At 27.3% G+C, this 21798-nt stretch overlaps 2 protein-coding genes across 4 annotated transcripts; both read right to left on the minus strand.

The window, feature by feature from the left end:
* Positions 1–690: 690 nt before the first annotated feature.
* Positions 691–3686, minus strand: LOC112590888 (guanine nucleotide-binding protein subunit beta-like protein). Its single transcript, XM_025334483.1, has 6 exons — positions 3448–3686; positions 2978–3186; positions 2703–2813; positions 1225–1431; positions 1016–1156; positions 691–900 (listed from the first exon to the last, which is right to left on the minus strand). Exons 1-6 carry the CDS (start codon positions 3554–3556, stop codon positions 718–720), a joined length of 960 nt encoding a protein of 319 aa, XP_025190268.1. The 5' UTR covers positions 3557–3686; the 3' UTR covers positions 691–717.
* Positions 3687–11348: 7662 nt separating this feature from the next.
* Positions 11349–17426, minus strand: LOC112590871 (serine/threonine-protein phosphatase 2A catalytic subunit alpha isoform). Of its 3 annotated transcripts, none has more exons than XM_025334455.1 (7): positions 17190–17426; positions 13513–13722; positions 13184–13447; positions 12952–13124; positions 12785–12892; positions 12605–12718; positions 11349–11560 (listed from the first exon to the last, which is right to left on the minus strand). In XM_025334455.1, the coding sequence occupies exons 1-6, from the start codon at positions 17289–17291 to the stop codon at positions 12646–12648; spliced, it is 930 nt and encodes a 309-aa protein (XP_025190240.1). In that variant the 5' UTR covers positions 17292–17426; the 3' UTR covers positions 11349–11560; positions 12605–12645. The 3 variants fall into 3 exon arrangements, with proteins under 3 accessions (XP_025190240.1, XP_025190238.1, XP_025190239.1); XM_025334453.1 differs by having other exon boundaries at positions 11349–11585; XM_025334454.1 differs by lacking the exon at positions 11349–11560 and having other exon boundaries at positions 12532–12718.
* Positions 17427–21798: the final 4372 nt, after the last annotated feature.

The following is a 21798-nucleotide window of genomic DNA, read 5'->3' on the forward strand; positions in this document are numbered from 1 at the left end:
AAGAGAAATAAAACAAAATATGAAATTAACTGGTCACTTGGCCCATACAAATTGTAGTACATCTAATAAGCACATATAATGTTTTTGTTTTGTTTAAAAAATTATTCATTATAGAAACTTAAGTAATAAACTACTGTCTACAATTACCATTTCTTAAGCAGAATGAAATTAATTGACTATAATATGGCCTAGTAGGTGAAATTAAAAACCCTAAAAATACATAAAATTAATTATCCAATACAATTACTTCTCTTTAGATATTTTTGTATTGAATATCACTATTAATATTAAAATGTATAACCAATTGACATTTGATAAGGCTTTTTACCTTTTTTGTTTCAAAGTATTGTATCATTACAATACATATTATGAATTATTAAAATGTAATAACAAATAAAATAAAAAACCATTAGGAAATAATGGTTTACAAATGTTTTTTTTTTTTTAATGTACTCTGTTATTTTGATGTAGTGGGTATATGTTTATAAATATTATACTCAGCAGCAGTAGACAAGAGAACACGCACCATTTTATCTACCAATAAGCATATCATAACAATATCATACCATATGCATAAGTCAACTGCCATGTACGTATTTTAACTTGAAAAGAGTAAAAATTTACCGATTATGCATGATTTAAAAAAAAACAAATTTATCAAACATAAGATACAATAAAAATTGAAGATATATTATATCAAAACATATTGTAATAAAATTAACGAGCACTGACAGACACTTGCCAAACTCTAATGTTATTATCTGAGTAACCAGCAAACAATGTTTGTCCATCAGTAGACCATGCAAGTGATAGACATCTGGGTGGTTCAGTATTGCTGTTCTGTGATTGAGATACAACTTCTGGACGAAGTTCTTCAACCATTTCTTTACTTTCCAAATCCTATAGAAAAAAAAATTTAACATATTATGCATGTCAATTAAGCAAAATAACATCCAACACTAAAATAATAAAAAACTGACACATCATGATAAAAATAAAAAATAATAAAACATACCCAAATTTTGATAGATGGTCCGAATGCAGCACACAACCAGTAACGGTTAGGGCTGAAGCACAAAGCTTCAATGATATCATTATGGTCAAGAGTGTGCAAGTGTTTGCCGTCGTTAAGATCCCACAACATAGCTTTGCAATCCTAAAAAAAAATTGTTATAAATATATAATTTATCCATTTTTTACTTTATAAAAAATATATTTTCTTACCTTTCCTCCTGAAGCACACAGAGAACCATCAGGTGAAACAGTAACGGTGTTGAGGTATCCAGTATGTCCATAATGGTTGGTCTTAATGCGACAGTTAGTTAAGTTCCATACCTTAACAACCTTATCCCAACCAGCACTAACAATGATTGGATTGTGGATATTAGGAGAGAACCGAACGCATGATACCCAATCGCTGTGACCATCATCCTAAAACAAAATATCAAATTTTTTAGTTAATTTAATAAAAAAATAATAAACTAAACACATTCCTAACTAAAGCAAAAATTAATTATCAAGAAAAAGATTTTAAAATACAATTGTAATTATCAAAATCATCAGTTTAAAAAAAATATATTAAAAAATTGATTTTTAATTATTAACACAACTTTATGCTTACAAATATTAATGATTTCTACAAATTTTTAATTTATATAAACAAATTAGTTTAAATTGGTTTTTATTAAACAGGTATATTGAGAGTTAACCACTATTTTCAGCATTGTTTTTGATAATTTAACCATCTACATATTAATCATATTATGAATTGTAAAATAGTATGTTGTCTAACAAATTTATGTTTATATTCATCAAAAAATAGCTATTTACAACAAAACTGTTAGGTGTTATAAATATTAATAACTATTAATAATTAGTAAAAAATTTACAAAAAATGCATGGTTATACAGAAACCTCATTATGCTAAATACAATTCTTTTACTGAATTTTGTCACCTTGAAATAAATTTTAACTTAACCTGGCACTTAACCAATGTAGTAAGGAATAATAAGCAAATAAATAATACAAGAAGAAATTGTAATTACAATGATGATTTATATGATGAAAAATAATTTACTCAAACATATTCTACTGAGTACTAAAAAAAAATAAAACAAAATTATCCATTTATAAATAATATATAATATTTATATTTTAAACAAAATATAATAAAATAATTATATATTAAAGATTTAACCAGTACCTAATTGTTGTAGTTGTTAATTAACAATGTTATCTGTACCTCAAGTAGTTAAGCTTAACGTAGAGGTAAATAATCATGTAAGGTATTCTACTTCATTATAATAGACTAGTTTAAAATTAATGCAAACATCAAGAAATATGATAAAAATGTATAGTATCATCAAAATCAAGATTAAAATAACATAACATAATACTAATGAATTTAAAATTATTTTGGAATGAAATATCTTGATGTAACTAATACATTATAGTATGAGTCACGAAAACATGCGAATGACCGCAGCGCACTGTGTCGATTTTTCTAAAAACCAATGGACCTTAATATTTGATTCATCACAAGTGCGCGTCGCTGGCACAACAGATAATATACGAGTTTTAAATTTTATATTTTACGCAAAACATTTTGGTCACCACCGAGAAATGGCCACTAGGCGCACGGTGGTCATTCGCATGTTTTCGTGAAGCATACTATAGAAATTAACTTTTAGCATATTTCCTACCTGAATAGTGTATTTGCACTCAGCCAAAGTATTCCACAGCTTGATGGTCTTGTCCCGACTTCCAGAAACAATTTGACGGTTGTCAGCAGAGAAAGCAACGCTCAATACATCCTGAACAGAAAAAAAAAGGTTAACAAATTTACAAATTAATGTGACCCTGAAGAACATTCCGCGAAGCATTTACCGAAGACAAGTGTAAGTACTTACCAAGCAGTAAGGCTTCTATGTATAATAAAAAAAAAAAAAGTAAAAAAAAAGCTTGAGATAATTTGAACCTTGGTGTGGTCTTCAAAACGACGAGTAGTACGTCCAGCGGCCAAATCCCACAGACGGAGAGTCTTGTCCCAAGAACCGGAAAGCGCATAGTTACCATCAGATGAAAGGACAACATCGCTGACAAAGTGTGAATGACCGTACAAACGTTTCTTGGGGATACCGTAGTTGAGTTCGTCACGTGTCAAGTCCCAAACGATCAAAGTCTTGTCTGTGAAAGAAAAAATAGTGCATGAGTACCCAGAAAAAAACTAAAAGAACTTTCAAGAGTTCGGTACCGCAGAGGATCACAACAAAACAATCACTAATCCAAAGCACAATCGCTGGGTAGTCCACAGCAGCAGTCTTACACACAAAGGGAATGAATTCAAATTTCTTAGTGGGAAAATCGTGTGTAAGCCACAAGCACTCAGCAATAGTGACGGACAACAGTAAACCGCTAGAGAAGGCGTTTGGTAGATGCCACACTTACCTCGTGAACAGGACAAGATCATGTCGGTATGGATCGGATTGGTGGCGATTTGCGTTACCCAACCATTGTGCCCACGAAGGGTTCCACGGAGTTGCATAGTTTCAGTCATTGCGAACGATTTGGATCAAAACTGTTTACCTGTAAATAGCTAGAATAAAAACGAGAAAACCGGAGGAGTTCACGTGTTCAGTTCGGGACCATAGGAAAAAGAGATGTGTTCACAGAGTGCGGACGCGGATCGACTAACATTCGCGTTTGGGGTTAGGTTACCAATGTTACCAGGCCTACAAAACACTAACCGCGGTAGTAATATAAATGCCACTTCAATATTTGTTGGCAATATACAATTATTATTATACAAAAACATTCTTAAAAAAAATTCCAAACACTATATAAATAGACTTTTCAATTTACATTTCCCCGAAATAATAATAATATTATAATATGATTTTTTTAACATTTTATTCATAGTAACACATAACATAATTAAACGTATACATGACCACACTGATTCACAAACACGGCCATAAAATGACCGCCCGTTTTGAATCGTCGTATTTATATTATGTAAAACTTATTGTTTGAAAATAAATTTTATTAGCATTTTCTTTAAGATTAAAATATTAAACTAATCAAAATTCAAACCAAACGCGTTAATAAAATTTAAAAAAAATACACTTACACGTCTTACGCTAGATTTTAAAAAGCGTTTTCGAAGTAAAAAAAATATATAAAATCTCAAAAAAACAACCGTCTACATAGATAATAAATTTTTTCAAAATAAAATGTTAACAATTTTAATTTTTGTTGAGATCTTGATACGAAATTACAAAACGTAATTATATGGATCCGAGATAATAAGTAATAGTTAATATAAACATTTTAATTATAACAGAACTTGAAATACAAAGCTAATTATATTACTCTGAATAATGATTGGATTCACTTACTACATTATGGTTTCAATTAGTATTTTTGATAATTTGCTTTCTTTTTTCAAAGAAATATTTAAATAAAATTCAGACATTTTAACTGTACTGTCTTACTTATTACCTTCTCGAGTAGATATGCATTATTAGTATATTTTATATGACGTGATGTCGTATATATATAATAGACATTCGTCAATTTTATTTTATTTTTTATCATATAGGTAGGAATAATTTTAGCAAGTAAGATATTATTATTAAAGTAGGTCAGTTCTATGAAGCAAATTTTCTGAGGTAATTTATTAAAATTTTATCCTATATAACACCACACGCATACAGTGGCAAGGCAATTTCGTTCGTTAAAAACGCAAGTACGAAGATTGAACACAATTTTCGTATGAACAAAGAATATTTGTATGAAGTGATCGATTATTTAATTTCTTGAATAATATAGGTACTATAAAAATATACTAGGACTCAATATAAAAAACGATCTTCCCGAACAATTATCGAAAATCATATGACCCGACAAAGAAACAAACTTATAAGTAATAAATTTCCTAGAAATGTCCGAGCTAATTAATTTAATTTAATTTACACAATGTCAGTAAAAAAAAAAAATGTAAAAATGTAAAATGTAATATACTCTGTAGCCTGGTAAAGCACTTACTCAAATATCTACAATTCCTATCCACAGCTAATAGCCTTAGAATAAGATCAAAAAAAAAATCGTAAATTTCTCTTACTTAAACATAACTCAAAAAGAATCAAAATAATTTGAAAACTTCTCTATAAATAGAAAATAATAATACATATATTTTTATTTTTTTGAAAATTTCAAGAATCTATCGATATTCTTTTTTTAATAAAAAAAAAAAAATAAATATCGTTTGGTAAAAAAAAAAATGGTAATTTTACTTGTAAATAAATATTCAACATTTTATAAGTCAAAATTACAAATATTTTTTTTAGTAAAATTTTCCAAAACTATAAATGATTAAATAAATAAAAAAAAGCATATTAATTAATTTCATGATTATATTATGTCTACTGCCTATTTAAAGTATTTTTTTTTCATTCCTAATTGTTGTCAAAATGATATCCTTAGATATAGACATATATAGAATCTATATCATAGATATTTTTAATCCATTATATACTTTCCATACTCTATAATAGGTAGACTGTCGAATGAGTATTAGTTACTAGTTTTTTTATTTGTATCTATCATTTACAAACGTAGATAAAACCGTTATGAAAAACGTTCCGGCATATACTTCAAGAAAAAAAACGGGAAAGTCATTGTTTCTAAAACAGTGAATCTCTTACTAATTACTTTAAATGGATTACCCGGTTAAAGACATTTATACGGCCATACTACGATATATTAGTGATCGTAATAATATTGCACATAGTTCGAAGTCTCGGAAGCATCAAAAATAAATTCAACAATAAGCAATTATTAGGTTCACTGTTAATGTAATATTATGCTATACCTACACCTTTTAAGGAGTTCGAAGTAGGCAAATTTAATCAAAAACAACGAAAATTTATTGCAAGTGCTTATACAATTCATTAAAATACACCTTCTAATAATACTTTTGTCTTTTTCAACGTAAGAAGTGATCTAATTTCAGAAATATTGTGATAATAAAATAAAGATATATAAAGAAAACCAAGTTAGTTAGGTACTCTATGTCGTAACTACTAACTAGTATAGGTATATGTGTATAATATAAATTTTTCTACAATATCGTTCATAGCTAAAACATTTAAAACAGAGAAAAGAAAAATTAAAGATAACCGAATCATTTATTTTTAATGCATTATATAAAATAGAGTAACAACTTTTAGCACCCAACAAATCGCACGAGTTAACCTTTTTTACCAATACTAAATTTATACGAAACCATATCTATAAAACATAATTTAGTATTGACAGTCTTTTACTTTAGAATTTAATTAGGTACAGCAATATAATGAATAAATAGGTACATACATAGATAAGTAAATTACATATAATTGTTAAAAATAAACAAAGATACTTATTATTATATTTAGTACTTAGTAGTAGACAAGTATTAAGCGTATAATTAACATATATGACATAGCATAATTACGAGTAATACATATCGGTATATACATATCTAATGATTTTTAGTCTAAATTAAGAATTACATAAAAATAAGAAATAATATTAAAATACATAAGTAATAAATATATTGAATATCTATATTTAAAACCAAATATGTATTAATTTTTAGATACTTTTTGTTTTATCACGTATTTTTACTTTTTAGTACAATTTTATTATACAAGTAATAAAAAAATTAAATAAAAATAAGATTGGAAAATGGATATCAGTCTGCTGTACAATAGCTGGTGGCTGTAATGGTTTGCCAAATTTGTATTCAATGATGTTGCATTGTAGACGAAAACCGATTCCTATAGCGAAGACATACTTATCCTATGCATAAAAATTAATTTGTTTTTTTTTTTTAATAATGACATAACAAAAATCAATTTTTCAATAACGGGTTTAATGTAAAAATTCCCAACATTTTTCTTTCATTTTTTTCTCGATTATTAAGAAAATATTGAGAATTATTATTTACTTTATACACCTAAATTGAAAATCAAAGTACTTACACTAATCTAAAGTGTTACACAAACATCATGATAAAATCATAACATTTATCGCTCTGCTATAAGAATCTAGAACAAAGATCAAGCTATATATTGAGGATTGATTGTACCTAGTCATTGACTCACTGTGTAAACATATACGAGTACACACTTTTCAAATTGGTTTTGTTGAGAGAACCGTCTATTAAATATTTATTTTCTTTTTTCAAATAGATTGAATGTGAATAAAGGACAAATATGACCATGCAACAAACGAGCGAGAGAAATTCTAACATTCAATTAACTATAAAATGTGTATCTAAAATGTATTTCTTAAATATTTGGGCGTTAATGTTGAAATAATACATACGTTTAATAACATCATAATGATTGAAAAGTCATACAATAAACAATTAAGAACCAAGTTGATGTGATATAAAATATAAGTGTACGTATATAATATAAGTATTAATTTGAATTTATATGAGTTGAGTTGTTATTGTTAAAAAGTTTTAAACAATTACATACTTTAATTTTAGAAATTTAATAGTTACTTACATGTGTTACATTTATTTTTGGTACTGTTACCATTGAATATTAATCCTATGATATTGACTACAATAGTAATTTTTTTTAATTTGCACTTTTTTTAACAAAATGTGAAAACTAAAGCTCAATACTAAAACATAATTAAAATTAATTATTTAATTAATTAAATAAAAAAAAAAGAGAGATTTACACAAATGATTTTATAAAAATTGTTGCAATTATACCCAACTTCTTATTCCAAACGGACAAAATTTACTATCCACCATCACGTTCAATAGTGAAGCAATATTTCTGCTTAAAAACGCGACGACTGACAAAATTAATTTAAAAATATCTTTAATTAAATAAATAATATATCCCCTTTTAAAATATTTTCTTTTTACAATTTTTATAATGTAAATAATTTTGGATGATCAATGCAGCACTTCACAACGATTAATGCTCAAGATTTTTTTGTATTCAATTTTAAAATATTTAATGAATTCAAAACATTTCCAATAAAATTAATCTCAAATAATATAACATTATGAATTATGATACATACGCTCACGGGATGTATATATAGTGTAGACTGTAGACGTGCTATCCGAATGGTAGTGAAGGGAAAAATTATGGCCCATGGATATCGAATTCAAACCATAGTTTTTGTCCGTGGTGTGCTACGTGAATAGTTAACATTTCATTGATTAAAATACAAAACAATTTTTAGGATAAAATAACTAAATAAACATTAAAAAAAAAAACTATACTCAAAATCACCATAATGGTATTTTTAGAATTTATATCGTCATGTTAAACTACTTCAAAATCATTATCTTTCATCTAATAAGACCAAAACAAAAAAAAAATAAATAAATAAATAATAATAATAATCTTCCAGTTAAATATTTCTATAAAATCTAAATACTTAATATTGTGGGTCTAACAAAATAAAATAAATTATAGCATAAAAGTTTCGAACTAATAACTGCAAACAATAAAAAACAGCCATAATAAAACAGTGCAAATTTCTAAATAAAGTAATAATCTTCCAAAATCACATCACAGAAATATTAACCATGAAAGTTGATAGAAATTGACACGGAAGTGAAACATACGAGTTAAGTACCGGAGTAAATAAAACTACAGTTGTTCGAAAATTCATAACTTTTCGATAATTTCGTCATAAGATCATCGTTATCGAATTCATCGGGCGCATGTAAACTCCACCGGTACGTTTTTACCTGAAAAAAATATCTCACAGATATTTATCAGTCAAAGTCCAGAGAATTATCTGAAATAAAACTGACATTTCACTGTTCTACGTTATCTCAATCCTCAAGTGTGATAGGTGTGTGCAGATTATTCGTATTAAATATGTAAAAAACATTAACTATCATTTTCACTCAAATAAAACTGAAGCATCAAAGGTTGTACATTTTGGAGGTCAAAGTACTGGTAACAATAAAATTCAAGCAAACCCACATCGCAAATTTATATAAAAATCCTCATTACTACTGAATACCAACTGTTTGATTTGCACATCTTTGAAGGTGTATGATTGTATACATGTCTTGCGACATAGATTAACAAAAGAATTCGTCTTGACGCCAGGAAACATAAATTTGACAATATTGTATGAATGCATACATAATTTATTGTAAATAAATAATTTCTTAAGTTTTCAAAAATTGAACACATTATTGTGTAGCAACAATAGATGAAACACTGTAAAGTGTATTAGTGTATAAACAATATCGACCTGTATAATAAATATTAATATCTTATATTTCAATGCTTTAAAATAATAATTACAATAACTAATAAGCATATTCAGTTGTAAGTATGTACCTATTGCAAACATATATAAAAATATGTTATCAAAATCTACCACAATACACGCGCATGCAACTTATTTTACGCCGCAACGATTAGATAAGAATACAGGCAAAACGTGATTTACGTACTAGTTGACAAAGGAGACGAGAGTGCGAAAAAAAACAAATAATATATACATACCGTTCTGCTCCACGATGATGAATCGTTGCAAAATGTTTGGCGCCGTCGTCCATAGTAATTATTCGAGTAATAAGTATTAATTTTTTTTGTTTAGTACTGTGATATGCCTACACAGCAACAGCGCACTAGTAATGAAAACTACTATACATAATATTATTATGTTTATAAGTCTTTTTATATTCTGAGCGGAGCGATGAATAAAGTTAACGTAGGTAATATTGCGTTCACAAAATGCTTTGCACAACATACGTTCTACGGCAATCTTTCATCCTCCAATGATGATCATTCATACTCTGAATTTTATTTTATTATAATAATTATTATCAATTATATTCATTTTTAAAATGCCATTGATACATCACATAATACACATGTCATATACTACATAATGTATATAATGTATATAGCCTTTTTTTTTCAAATAATTTCGAGCGTTTGTTTATACAGCTTCATATTTTTGATACTTCTTAAATACAGCTAGGTACCACTAAACATTTTTGATCACATTAATAACTAATATTTTAATATTTAATTAATGTATAACAAATGTTAATCTTAAATAAATGTACTTAAGACCTAACCAAATACAACAACATACTTAATTTTTATGTTGTATAAAATGTATTTATATTGATAACAATAAAACTATTGGTAATAATAAAATTTAAATGAAACGTTTATATTTTGTTTGTAAGTACTAATCAGCATAATATTAAAATGTTTTAACAAAGTGTTAAACTATTTCATAACAAGCATATCCACACCTAGATTTGTATAATTTACGTCATCTTAACATAATCTATTAATACGCGATAGACATAAGTTTTTATATTAAGTTATTTCATTAATATTTTTCAATTTTTAAAGTGAATATTAGTGATTTCACTAAAAACATTATTTAGTAGTTTATTTAGAATATTATATTTCTAGTTCATCCAATAAATTTTAAGTCCACCTTCTTAAAATTCAGAAAAAAAATTAAGATGAATGTAACAATGACAACATAATAAATTTTAAAATCATATTTTTATTTCCTCAGGCTTTATTAGTACTTAAGTTATATAAAACTTTTAAAAAAGGCATTTAAAAGTTTGTTTAAATTAATATAGTTAGTAGTAATGCAAATTTATGACATGTGAGCATATTAAAAATGACTAGATTAATAATCGATTGTCAAAAATAAATTAACTTACATAATACACACTAATTAAAATTTAATGAAAAAATAATATCTGATATTTTAATGTATAATTTATGGAAGATATCTTGGAAGCAAGTGAATAAAATTCTAACTCGCATAAAATGATTTTCTATAGTATTTCAAAAGAAATATAATTTTGCCTGATATAAAATACAATAAAATTCTGACTAACATGTTACAATTGAACAATAAATAACTACATGAATATATTAACACATGTTCAGTGCATTTCCACAATAACACAATTTACACTTGAAATCAAAATTTTTAAAATAATACTAAATATCAATTATTATTAAAATAAGAAAGTAACAGGTAGAAATTTAAACTAATAATTTATGATATATGATAAGGTATTTTATTTTAAATAAAAACTATTTAAGGTATACATACCAAATTTCAAATATTTTGAGATTTACACTTACCACCTCTCAAAATTAGATTGGAGGAAATTTTACGTGTAATTAATAATTCTAAATTGTGAACCATTATACTTTATGGAAAATAATGATACAAGAAAAATCTGTATTTTCATTAGATTAAAAATAAAATTAGAGTACAAATTATATAATTATGATTTTGTTAAAAATCCTTTAGTTATTATTCATTAAGTTAAGATTAAGAGTTAAGTTTTATAAGGTTTTTGTAATTTAAATTACAATCTTAAGAATATACATATTTTATAAAAAATATTAAGAAATTTTTTCTATATCAGAGTCCATATACTTGATGCAACATTGTTTAGTTAATTAATTCTTTAATATGTTTTCAATCTGGAACCATCTTTGAGGTGCTGGATGTTATATTGGTTCTATAATGGACATAGAATATAAATTCTGTCCAAAACAAGGTAAAAAGTCGCCAGGATAAAATGTTATACTATAATTTATGAATTTGGAAATATACAAATTGAAGAAGACCTGATGGCCTAGTATATTAATTATTATGACAGGGAAAAATATATTGGAAATTAAAAAATACTGACAACCCATTATAAGCTGTTTAAATGCTAACCAATTTCGGATTTAGCAATGGATATAATAATTAATGTAATAAATAAATTTAAAAAATAATAATAATAATAATAAATTAAGAACAAACAGAAATGGTTTGATTAAAATAAAAACTATTGACTAATTATACCCGAGTGTTAAATCCGAATCTCGATTGCTCACAAAGACAAGAAAAAAAAGATTAACTCATCCTACTATACAACTCAACATTTTTCATTATCTATACTTACACATTTTGTTTTAATAATTATAATTTTTACAACACGATCTCTAATCTATGTGTAAAGTACAAATTACTTCCAAATTTAAAATATAAATATTTAAAAATTGTAATATTTGCTTATAATTTTCATTTTTTTTTTTTTTTACTTAACTTATAAACAACAGGAAAAATGATTACAATCATGTTAAAAACTACACGTATATATATATATATTTTTTTTTTTTATGACGTTAGATTAGAATGTAAATATTTTTAATTATTCTATAAAATTATTTGTTAGGAATACAGATGTAAAATGTTTCCTTCAATATGTCAAAAAAAAAAAAAAAAAATGCCACACAGCATTTAAAAAACAATTGTATAATATATATAACTGAAATAATTTTTGATTTTTTTTTTTAAAGATATTTATTAATCCTGTCCGTTTACTTGAAAGTATAAATAAAAAATAATAAAAATGCCAGCGTAAAAAAAGAACAAAAATACAGTTTAACTTTTGCTCTTAATTAGTTTTCTTACATTATCATTAAAATTGTATTACTTAGATAAGACTTGGCGATATATATATATATTTATATTAATATGTAAAATTATATAAATATTTATTATTTAATCATACCGTAAAGTAGGCTGATACCAGACATAGTTGGTGTTGTTAGCTTATAAGAAATAATCTGGTGTCCTACGGGTGACATGTGGTTCGCCGCGTCGTGGTGCTGGATCGAATTGCAAACTGAAAACAGTGTATGAATAATATATAATGCTGAATTTGTGAATCTTTAAATATTAAGCCACTCACAATGAGTATTTTAAGCCGTCGTCTAGTTCCATAATAGCTGCTTGGTTACCACATCGATAACAATAATTAGGGGCCGAAAATATTGTCACTACATTACGATCATGACACCTACCAATAAAAACTTTGATTAAGAAAATTTTTTTTAAATATATGAAAGTTGTACATACCAATTATAACCTTCCATCACAAGTTGATGAGCTCTGGAAACAAGTGTCAGACCATTCGAATGATTGAATGTTTCTGAAATATCTTGACCGAATGTATAACCGGCCCCTCTAGGTGATATACCCCAACCAATACGATCATCAGGGTCTGACCATAATAGATCACACATGGGACCCTAAACATTCAATAAATAAATGAAAATCACAATTTACAAAAATTAATTAAATATATTACTTCATGAGGGACTTCTTGCATACGATCTAATGCTCTAATATGATCTAGTGTGTCAATGGATGGAGACAGCCCACCATGAAGACAGAAAATCTGTTCGTCAACAAGTGCAGTCAATGGGAGATAGTCAAACAGGTCAGTGAAAAACTTCCATACGTTTGCATTGCCATACTTTCGTAAGCATTCGTCATAGAAGCCATACACTTGTGTAATCTGTCGACTCTCATGATTACCTCTAAGAATTGTTATTCTTTCACGGTATCGTACCTTAATGTATTTAATACACAAAATAAAAACTCCATAAATAAAAAATAATATTGATATTAGCTTACCTTTAATGCAACCAATAATGTAACAGTTTCAACAGAATAGTAGCCACGATCAACATAATCTCCCATGAACAGATAATTTGTATCTGGGGATTTTCCACCTATTCGAAACAGTTCCATTAAATCGTGGAACTGTCCGTGCACATCCCCGCATACTGTTACCGGACATTTTACTTCTTGTACATTAGACTCTTTAGTCAAAATTTCTTTTGCCTAAAATAAATTTTAAAATCTCAGTAACAATGTTTGTTGTTTTCAAAAATTATTAAACACAAAAATATTATGGAAGGTTATGTAATATGTATGAAGTTTCCGGTTATGCTATTTATAATGATTGCTCTTGGATTGTATTCAAATCTTTATTATTATTCACAAATAGTATAAGCAGTATAAGTAGAATGACTATTTTTATAAGGGGTGAATAAAAATACAGCCACCACATGAACTATATTTAGCAGGAAAACAATTAATTTTTTATGAATATTCTAAATATTAATAAAATAATTACAAATTTTATCTCTTTATAATGGACACATAAATCATGAGTAAAAAAAAAAAATATAAAGAAAATCTATAACTCATGCGATATAAAATGTCAGTTATTGAAAGGTTTCCACATAGAGGTCTTGTTGTTTAGTAATATAATAATGTGTACGCTTTAATTAAAAATAAATTACACCCAATATTTATATATATATACCACACCTATAAAATTAAACATGAATAAAATAAATACTTAATGGATTTTATTGATTTTTTATAGTTTATTTCAGTGACTATAATTTCTTAAATAAGTACCATCGAAATAATGAAATAAAAGCAATAGTTTTTTTTTTAAATTTACATATAAAATATAGATTAAAACTAAAAAAATATTTAGTTTTTTATTATGATATACCAAAACATATTTTCATGTAGATTAACTTCTAAAATTTAAAACTTCTTATTTAAAAACAAATTTAGTAATATTTAGATTACTAGGAAATTTATCATATTAAGATAATCATTCTAACACCAAAAATGATGAAAAAAAATTAGTTTTTAAATATCTATTTATACTTGGTTTGACTATAACTTTAATATTAATTGAAATGTGTTTAATAGAAAACAAAAAATTACTTTGAGATGGATAGTACCCAAGTTGTAATTTAGCTCTATTGATTGAAATTATGTTCAATAAGAATACCTATTAATGATGAACCATTGTCAAATATTTAACATTGTACATATGAAATGTATAAACATTTGAATAAGTATTGTTAAGAAGTGTAAAAAACAATAATAAAAACATAGCACAAATAAAAGAACCAAATAATATACATTTTATTTTTTCAAGTGTATGTAGGTAATATCTACAATAAATTTTTAATTACATTATGATTATGAATAAACCTGTATCTTAGTTAAAATTTAAATATATCTTATTTATAAATTAAACAGTGTAATCTGGTTAAAATTGTTATCATAGAATTAAAATGTAAAAAATTAAAGGTAGATTTTTGAATACAGTTTTTATGTTAAGACAGATAATATAAGCATTATCGAACACCTATTTTTAACTTTTACTATTCATTCTTTTCTGATTACTATACATTTTTAAAATAATGTTAAAACATTTAAAATTAATTAACAAAATAATAATATATTAAACCTATAAACTGACCTATGATACATAACAAATAATGAAATTAATGTCATATTATATATTCTTAGTGATAAAAAAAACTTTCTCTCTGTGACCTATAAAAAATTATTCAAACATTTAGTTTTTAAAAATTTTAAATTTTGATTTTTAACATAAATTTTATGATTACCTATTTAAACATAGAATATACCCATAAATTATTATACATAATATTGAAAGACTTAACCATTTAAAGACATAGAATGTGTTGTCAATGTATCAATAATCAATTTATATAACTTTTAAGCAAGGACAAGTTGCTGCATATGAAAAAGTATAATAGTGAAATGATTAAAACTATATAATATAGTGTTCATATGCGCCTATCATAATAATATTGTAAATATGATATAAATTTGTAACATCAAGTTCAATATAAAATATTTAAATAGGTACCATGTACTCAGAATGTAGATGTATACATGATACATATAATATAGGTAATTTAAATAATAAAAATGTATCTATTTTAAGCTTTCTTATTCTGTGTTAAACACAAGTTGAGTTCATGAAATAATTAAGAAATTACCACAAGAATATTTACAATTAAAATAGATTGAAAGTGTGCATCTAAAACTAAATATAAATATATTTTTATTTCACTAACTTTACCGAATATTTTACTTTAGTTTAATTGATGATATACATCAGATTATTAATAAGTTTAAATTTTAGACATAGCTTAAAAGTATTTAGGATGTTATGTTAGCAACAGGAATATTTTTTATTACAACAAAAAAGGGTATATTGAACACATAAACAAATTTAGATAATAATTGTTGGCTAAGTTATGTCAATCACCTAAGTTAACTTTTAACAGTTTCTATGATTTTTTTTTCTTATCTAATAGGTATACCAATGATTAAAAATACATTTTTTAACAATGTAATTTGTTATTTCTTGATAATAAACTCAAGTCATTGATATTAATAATGCATGTAAATACCATAATAGATTTCTTTTAATATTAACTAGGTATAATTAATTTTTTTTTTAATTTATCAAACATTAATTCTCTATTTTAACTAATTAAAATGATAAATCAAAAAACCAATATGTTTACCAAACAAGTAGTTATTATCAACAATGTATCAATATATGGGTAAGATATTTGTATACATATAAATATGATGATCAAAACCACATAAGTCATTTTAAATGTGCATTAACCTGATGCAAGTTACTTATTAAAAATAAAATACGAAAATTAAAGAATGTCTAAAAACTGGCAAGTGAAGTGGTACCAATCATATTAATATCAATAAAAGAAAACTAATGACTAATGAGAATTATTTATGTTTTCAGACGATATAATGCAACACACAGGAACTGCAATAGTACATACCCAGACTATATGCCTATTATTCAATGGGTTGCAAAAGGTAAAGCTGAGATGATTTCAATACAGTTCAAAATGCACGACGGGCTGGTTAAATATGTTGATATCAATACTCTAAACCAAATCCAAATTCCAAGGCCATACTACAAGACAAAACAAATCCTAGTGATCTATCGGATTTAATACATGTATTCAAAGTTAATGCTGTTATCAGTTAGAAAATCGGATTCAAGCTCAGAGAACTCGAAAAAAGTCAAGATCCAAAAATGAAAATTTCCGCGGGAGCCGCAAACGGACGATGCCGGCGACGGACAATAACAAATTTTGGATTTTTTTGGGGAGGGGGAGCTCCGACTTAGCCGGGACACTTTGGCGGCCGGCGCGCGCAAGTCGACGAGGCTTGTCAGGACAAGACCCGGTCACGTGGTCGATTTGGGCGAGGTACAAGCCTCCGCAATGGCCGTGCCGGAACGACGGCGGGCCGGTGATCGTAAACCGCTTGACGGCCGACCCGACGGACAGGGTCCCGGCTCGCCGATGGCCGCAGAAAACGCGTAAACAATATGGCCGAACCGGGCGCGCGCGCGCGCGCGCGAACCCGTTGCACAACAGCGGCGGCAACGCGCCGTATCGACGGGGCGCCGCCGATATATTTACCTTGTCGCACAGGAACTTCACTTGGCTCTCGGTCAACTGTTTGCACTCGTTCAGCTGCTCAATCCATTGGTCTAGTTCCTTCAGGGACGTTTTATCGTCCATAATACGAACGGAAAACGTCGGCGAACGAAAATTAACCGATTCGCTTCTCAGGGTAACATGTAAAAATTAATAAAACGGAGTTCGCGATCGGTGTACTGCGGTCCGGACGGAAATCACAACACAAATGAAATGACAGGTCGGGCGAAGGGTGGTGTCGACGGCGCTGGGAGGGGGCACCCGATGATTATTTTTGTTTTCTTTTTTTCCCCCTTTTTTACATTTGTATCGGCCCGACTCACCGGTGCTGCCAACGCGATAACCGCAAGCAGTGCGTGCAACGCCACTGGTCTGGGCCTAACGCCGCCGCCCACAGACCACGGCCGCAACGGTTTTGCCCCGTCAACGATAACTGTCCTCCGAACGTCCGATATAAATTATTATCGCAGAATAAAACTATTATTATTAATTTTTTAATTGTGATTTACAAGATATCATTTATTTATTTTATTTTACGTTTTTACTAATCTACGACCCAACGGCCATGGACTGTTTTATTGAGCGGTAGTCCGTAGCACAGTTGTATAACAACAATAATGGTAGAGAAAATTACCGTAAACCATAGAACACCTGAACACGGCTGTTAGTGATGTGTAAATATTGTTACGTAGCGCTAACGCACGTCTTCGCTAGTACGTCGTACGCAGGATGACATATTGACTTTCCACTCGTCATAAATGTATAATATGTGCATTATAATATACTTGTTATTTATTAGTGCACCTCTTGGATCATAATATTTGGTATTGATTTAACACTGTGGCTCCACCGTCCACAGTTAAAGATCTAAGGTGTAACTGTCAACTATTTTTTCTTGACTTCTTGTTCGTTGACCGACTGACAGACGCGTCGCGCACATGCAGGTGATGCCACTGCGACGTTTTGTTTGTATACAAACCAAAAGTATTTCAGTAGTCCGGATGGCTATTCTACAATAAATTTATATATACATATATGTGTATACTATGTTGTGCTATCGTTAATCATTACTCGTTTATCCACTTTTCTACGATAAGTAATTAATAAATAGGTCAATAATTTTTATTACTCTATGGTTATTGGGTATTGCGACGATAACGTATTAAATTTGATATCAATACATTTGCACTTTTTTTTTTTATATAGAGAAATGATAACCGACGCTGTTGCTTTTACTTATTCTATACAATCCATGATGCCCACTGACCGGATTCATATTTACTAATTAGGTAGTGATATTAATCACGTAATGATTAAGAGTATTTAGACGGTCAACTGGTAGATAATCCTATGTACGATACATTTTCGTGTCCATTAATTTTAATACTATATGAAAAAATAATTCTGATTTTTTTATTTTAATGACAGATTTATATATTTTATAATATTATTATAATTTATTAGTTATTACATTCTAATAAGACATCGTCTTTTATTCACAACTATAGTTTTTTAATTCCTTGGCGTTTATTTTTTACCTACTTATATTTTTAAAACCTTCTAATTATAAAATGTTCATTTTTTATAGGTAAGACTTGCCAATTTCACCCAATTTTTCTCATAAGTAGTCCTTACTGAAACCTAAAAATCTAATGAATATATAAGCACGTTAGGTTTTCAACGTTTATCACCTATTATATTATACTTTACCCGATGACATTTTCAAAATATTTTAATTCATTTTAAGCTACTACCTATTAATACCATCAGCGACAAACCCAATCACTACATCGTTTTGCAGTAAATTGGTATTTATTTAAAAGCTAATAACAATAATACATAGGTATAGCCGTATAGGTACCTACTGTTTTAATAAATACCATGATTACTACAGAATAATTCAATCTACCATAAAACTTATAGTAAAAACAAATAACTATAAACTATAATAGCGATATAAATATGTATATAATAAAATATTCCTAAAAATAAAAGCTGACAGATTGTATCCGGCATCCGGTCAGAATCCTTTTTCATGTGCAATGATTTATCATTATTTATTGAACTCAGATTTAATTCATCATTTTACAGTGAACTATTGAATAACGAGGAACACTCAACTGCACCACTATACAGCAAAATAAGTTTCCTGGATTTTTAGTATATAAATCAAATAATGGATTAGCGTAATATTCTCATATATCTAATAATATTTATCTATTTAAATTAATTTTAAATTTGAGTTATTTTTTGTATTATTTACATTGCTATACATGTAGTCATAATAAAGGTAGAATAGTTGTAAGTACCAATATATATATATATGTATAGTTGTCAGTATTTCAATACCTATGCCTCGTTTACCTATATATAATACCTACGTTATATATTTTCATAAAATATGTACAATTTATCGACTATCACTTGTGGTCCGGTTTAAGGGTGTGGCTGGGTGGGCTATGAATTTCGAACCCACTCATTTAAGAAGTGCCCACCAGTACCTGAAATGGATAATTTATACCATTATGAATTGTATTACATTTTTTAAAAACTTATCGAATAAGTATATCTTATTACTTGTATGTATATTATATAATAAATTACCTACTATAAATAAGTATTATTTCTTATTGTTATATAATCTTTAAAAAAAACTTTTGACCTTAAAACAATCTTAATGAAAATTTGATGGTCACTCTTTAGTCTCTAAAAATCGATTTTTAATGCGTAGAAGAAGTTAGGCCACTCAGTAACTGAGAGATCTTTATGTCTATAGGTAATAATATTTACAATAAAATGATAAATGTGCACAATTTATATTATATTCACATATCACATATTATATAGATGAGGCTCATATCAGAATCCCTTACATTAATATTTACATAATTTCTATTTAGTATTATGCTATTATAATTTTTAACTCGATGCCTTTACATTTTATAACATAATGAGATTACAGTGGGAACAGGTTTCTCCCGTGAATTTTTTTTTCGGTTAGTAAGTCCCATGACCCATATAATCTATAAAAATGTCGAACAAATATTGGAAACTTATAAAACAAACAATAAATGATAAATGTATAGATGGTTAGAAATAAACTTAATTCTAAAAAAGTGCTTTAATGCAATATACATGAAATAATGTTTTTTAGAAACAGCTTAAAAATATAATATTACTGTTTTTATTAATGGTTCATATTCATAAAAAAAGTAGTTGAGGGAGGGTATAGGGTATAGTTGAGGCTTGATGGTAATATTAGCTATAGTCTATAGTATAGAGTATAGACTATAGCTAACAGGGTTTTTTTTAACGATTTTTTCTCACTGCACAAACATATTCCTTCTCTTGAAATTGTTGGATTTGTCTACTCAGACCAGACTTTCGGACTGTTATCACTTACCCGTTGAACTGCTATAATACAACTGTCTATTGTATACTGTACCTACTACCTACATTTTTAATAATATTTTTGTGAATATGTTATGTAATAATACTTACTAAGTAAAATGTACTTGTAATAGGTAATTTGTAATAATAATTGTTTATAAAAATAAAAACAATTAATTAACTAGGTAACTTCTTTTTAATTTTAAACTTTTACATCAAAAAATATTAACAATTTTTAATTTTAAAACTTTTTTTTTTTTTATCAATCCGCTGGCTGTATTAGGTTCGGTCTCTACCTCAGTATCACTCTCAGAACTTACTGGATCCGCTTCTTGAAATATACCCTTAAAGTAGTTCTGTGACTTTCCTTTTGGTCTATTAGTGTTCCTTCTTTCCTTCATTTTCATAAAATGTAAAACTGCTTTTCTTACATCCCAATTAATTAATGCTGGCATATTGTAGTGAATATATAAATAATAATTTTCTGTTGAGACTATCATTCTTGCTCTTTCAGACGTTTTTAGTTTGTTACTAGCACTTATTAACCTTTCCACATCCGCAGATGATGGTTTTGCAGCTATTATTCTTGCTAATGCGATTTTCAAGTTACAATATTCATTAGAAGTACATAATAGTTTAAGTAAATCTGATGGTTTCATGTTTCTATACTTTATAATATTCTCAGACATTAAAAGCTCTTGGTACTCTTGATTGAAGAGCTGTAAATCTAAATCATAACATAATATTTTATGAACTTGTTCAATGTTTGATTGTTGTGACAGTTCGACAAATGGTTTTAAAATATTTATTGTGTCTATATCTTGTATAAATCTTTGAGATAAAAATTCCATTAAACTTTCTCTAATTTCATTAATAATTGCTTGTTTATCTCTTTTGTCTGTCACATATTTATTGTGTTGTTTAGTGCGCCGTTCAGTTGTATGAAGTTTAATACATTTTAAGTATAGTTCTTCTTTTCTATTTTCTATTTGTAGTTCTAAATTATACAACCAACCACCTAATAGATTTTGAGTTTTTAATAAATCTATTTGGTCTAGTACATTTTTAGTTAATTTATCCATATCGGTTATTGTAAGACTATCTGACTGCAATTTTTTTTGGTAATTTGAAAATAAAAACAACAAATCTGCAGTAAATGCAATTATATATATATTATCATAGTTGGTCAAAAAATTTTTAA

This window comes from Melanaphis sacchari, unplaced genomic scaffold (genome assembly GCF_002803265.2).
Source record: "Melanaphis sacchari strain LSU unplaced genomic scaffold, SCAv2.0 Contig121_pilon_pilon, whole genome shotgun sequence".
Classification (NCBI taxonomy): Eukaryota; Metazoa; Arthropoda; class Insecta; order Hemiptera; family Aphididae; genus Melanaphis; species Melanaphis sacchari.

Excerpts from the sequence above, each read along its gene's own strand:
- LOC112590888 (XM_025334483.1), bottom strand. The coding sequence starts at position 3,556 with ATGACTGAAACTATGCAACTCCGTGGAACCCTTCGTGGGCACAATGGT. Across the intron at positions 1,432-2,702 it reads AGTGCAAATACACTATTCAG|GATGATGGTCACAGCGATTG; the intron begins GTAGGAAATATG and ends ATTTTGTTTTAG. Across the intron at positions 1,157-1,224 it reads TGTGTGCTTCAGGAGGAAAG|GATTGCAAAGCTATGTTGTG; the intron begins GTAAGAAAATAT and ends ATTTTTTTTTAG.
- LOC112590871 (XM_025334455.1), bottom strand. The coding sequence starts at position 17,291 with ATGGACGATAAAACGTCCCTGAAGGAACTAGACCAATGGATTGAGCAG. Across the intron at positions 13,125-13,183 it reads TGCAAGAAGTCCCTCATGAA|GGTCCCATGTGTGATCTATT; the intron begins GTAATATATTTA and ends TTGAATGTTTAG. Across the intron at positions 12,719-12,784 it reads GACGGCTTAAAATACTCATT|TTTGCAATTCGATCCAGCAC; the intron begins GTGAGTGGCTTA and ends CACTGTTTTCAG.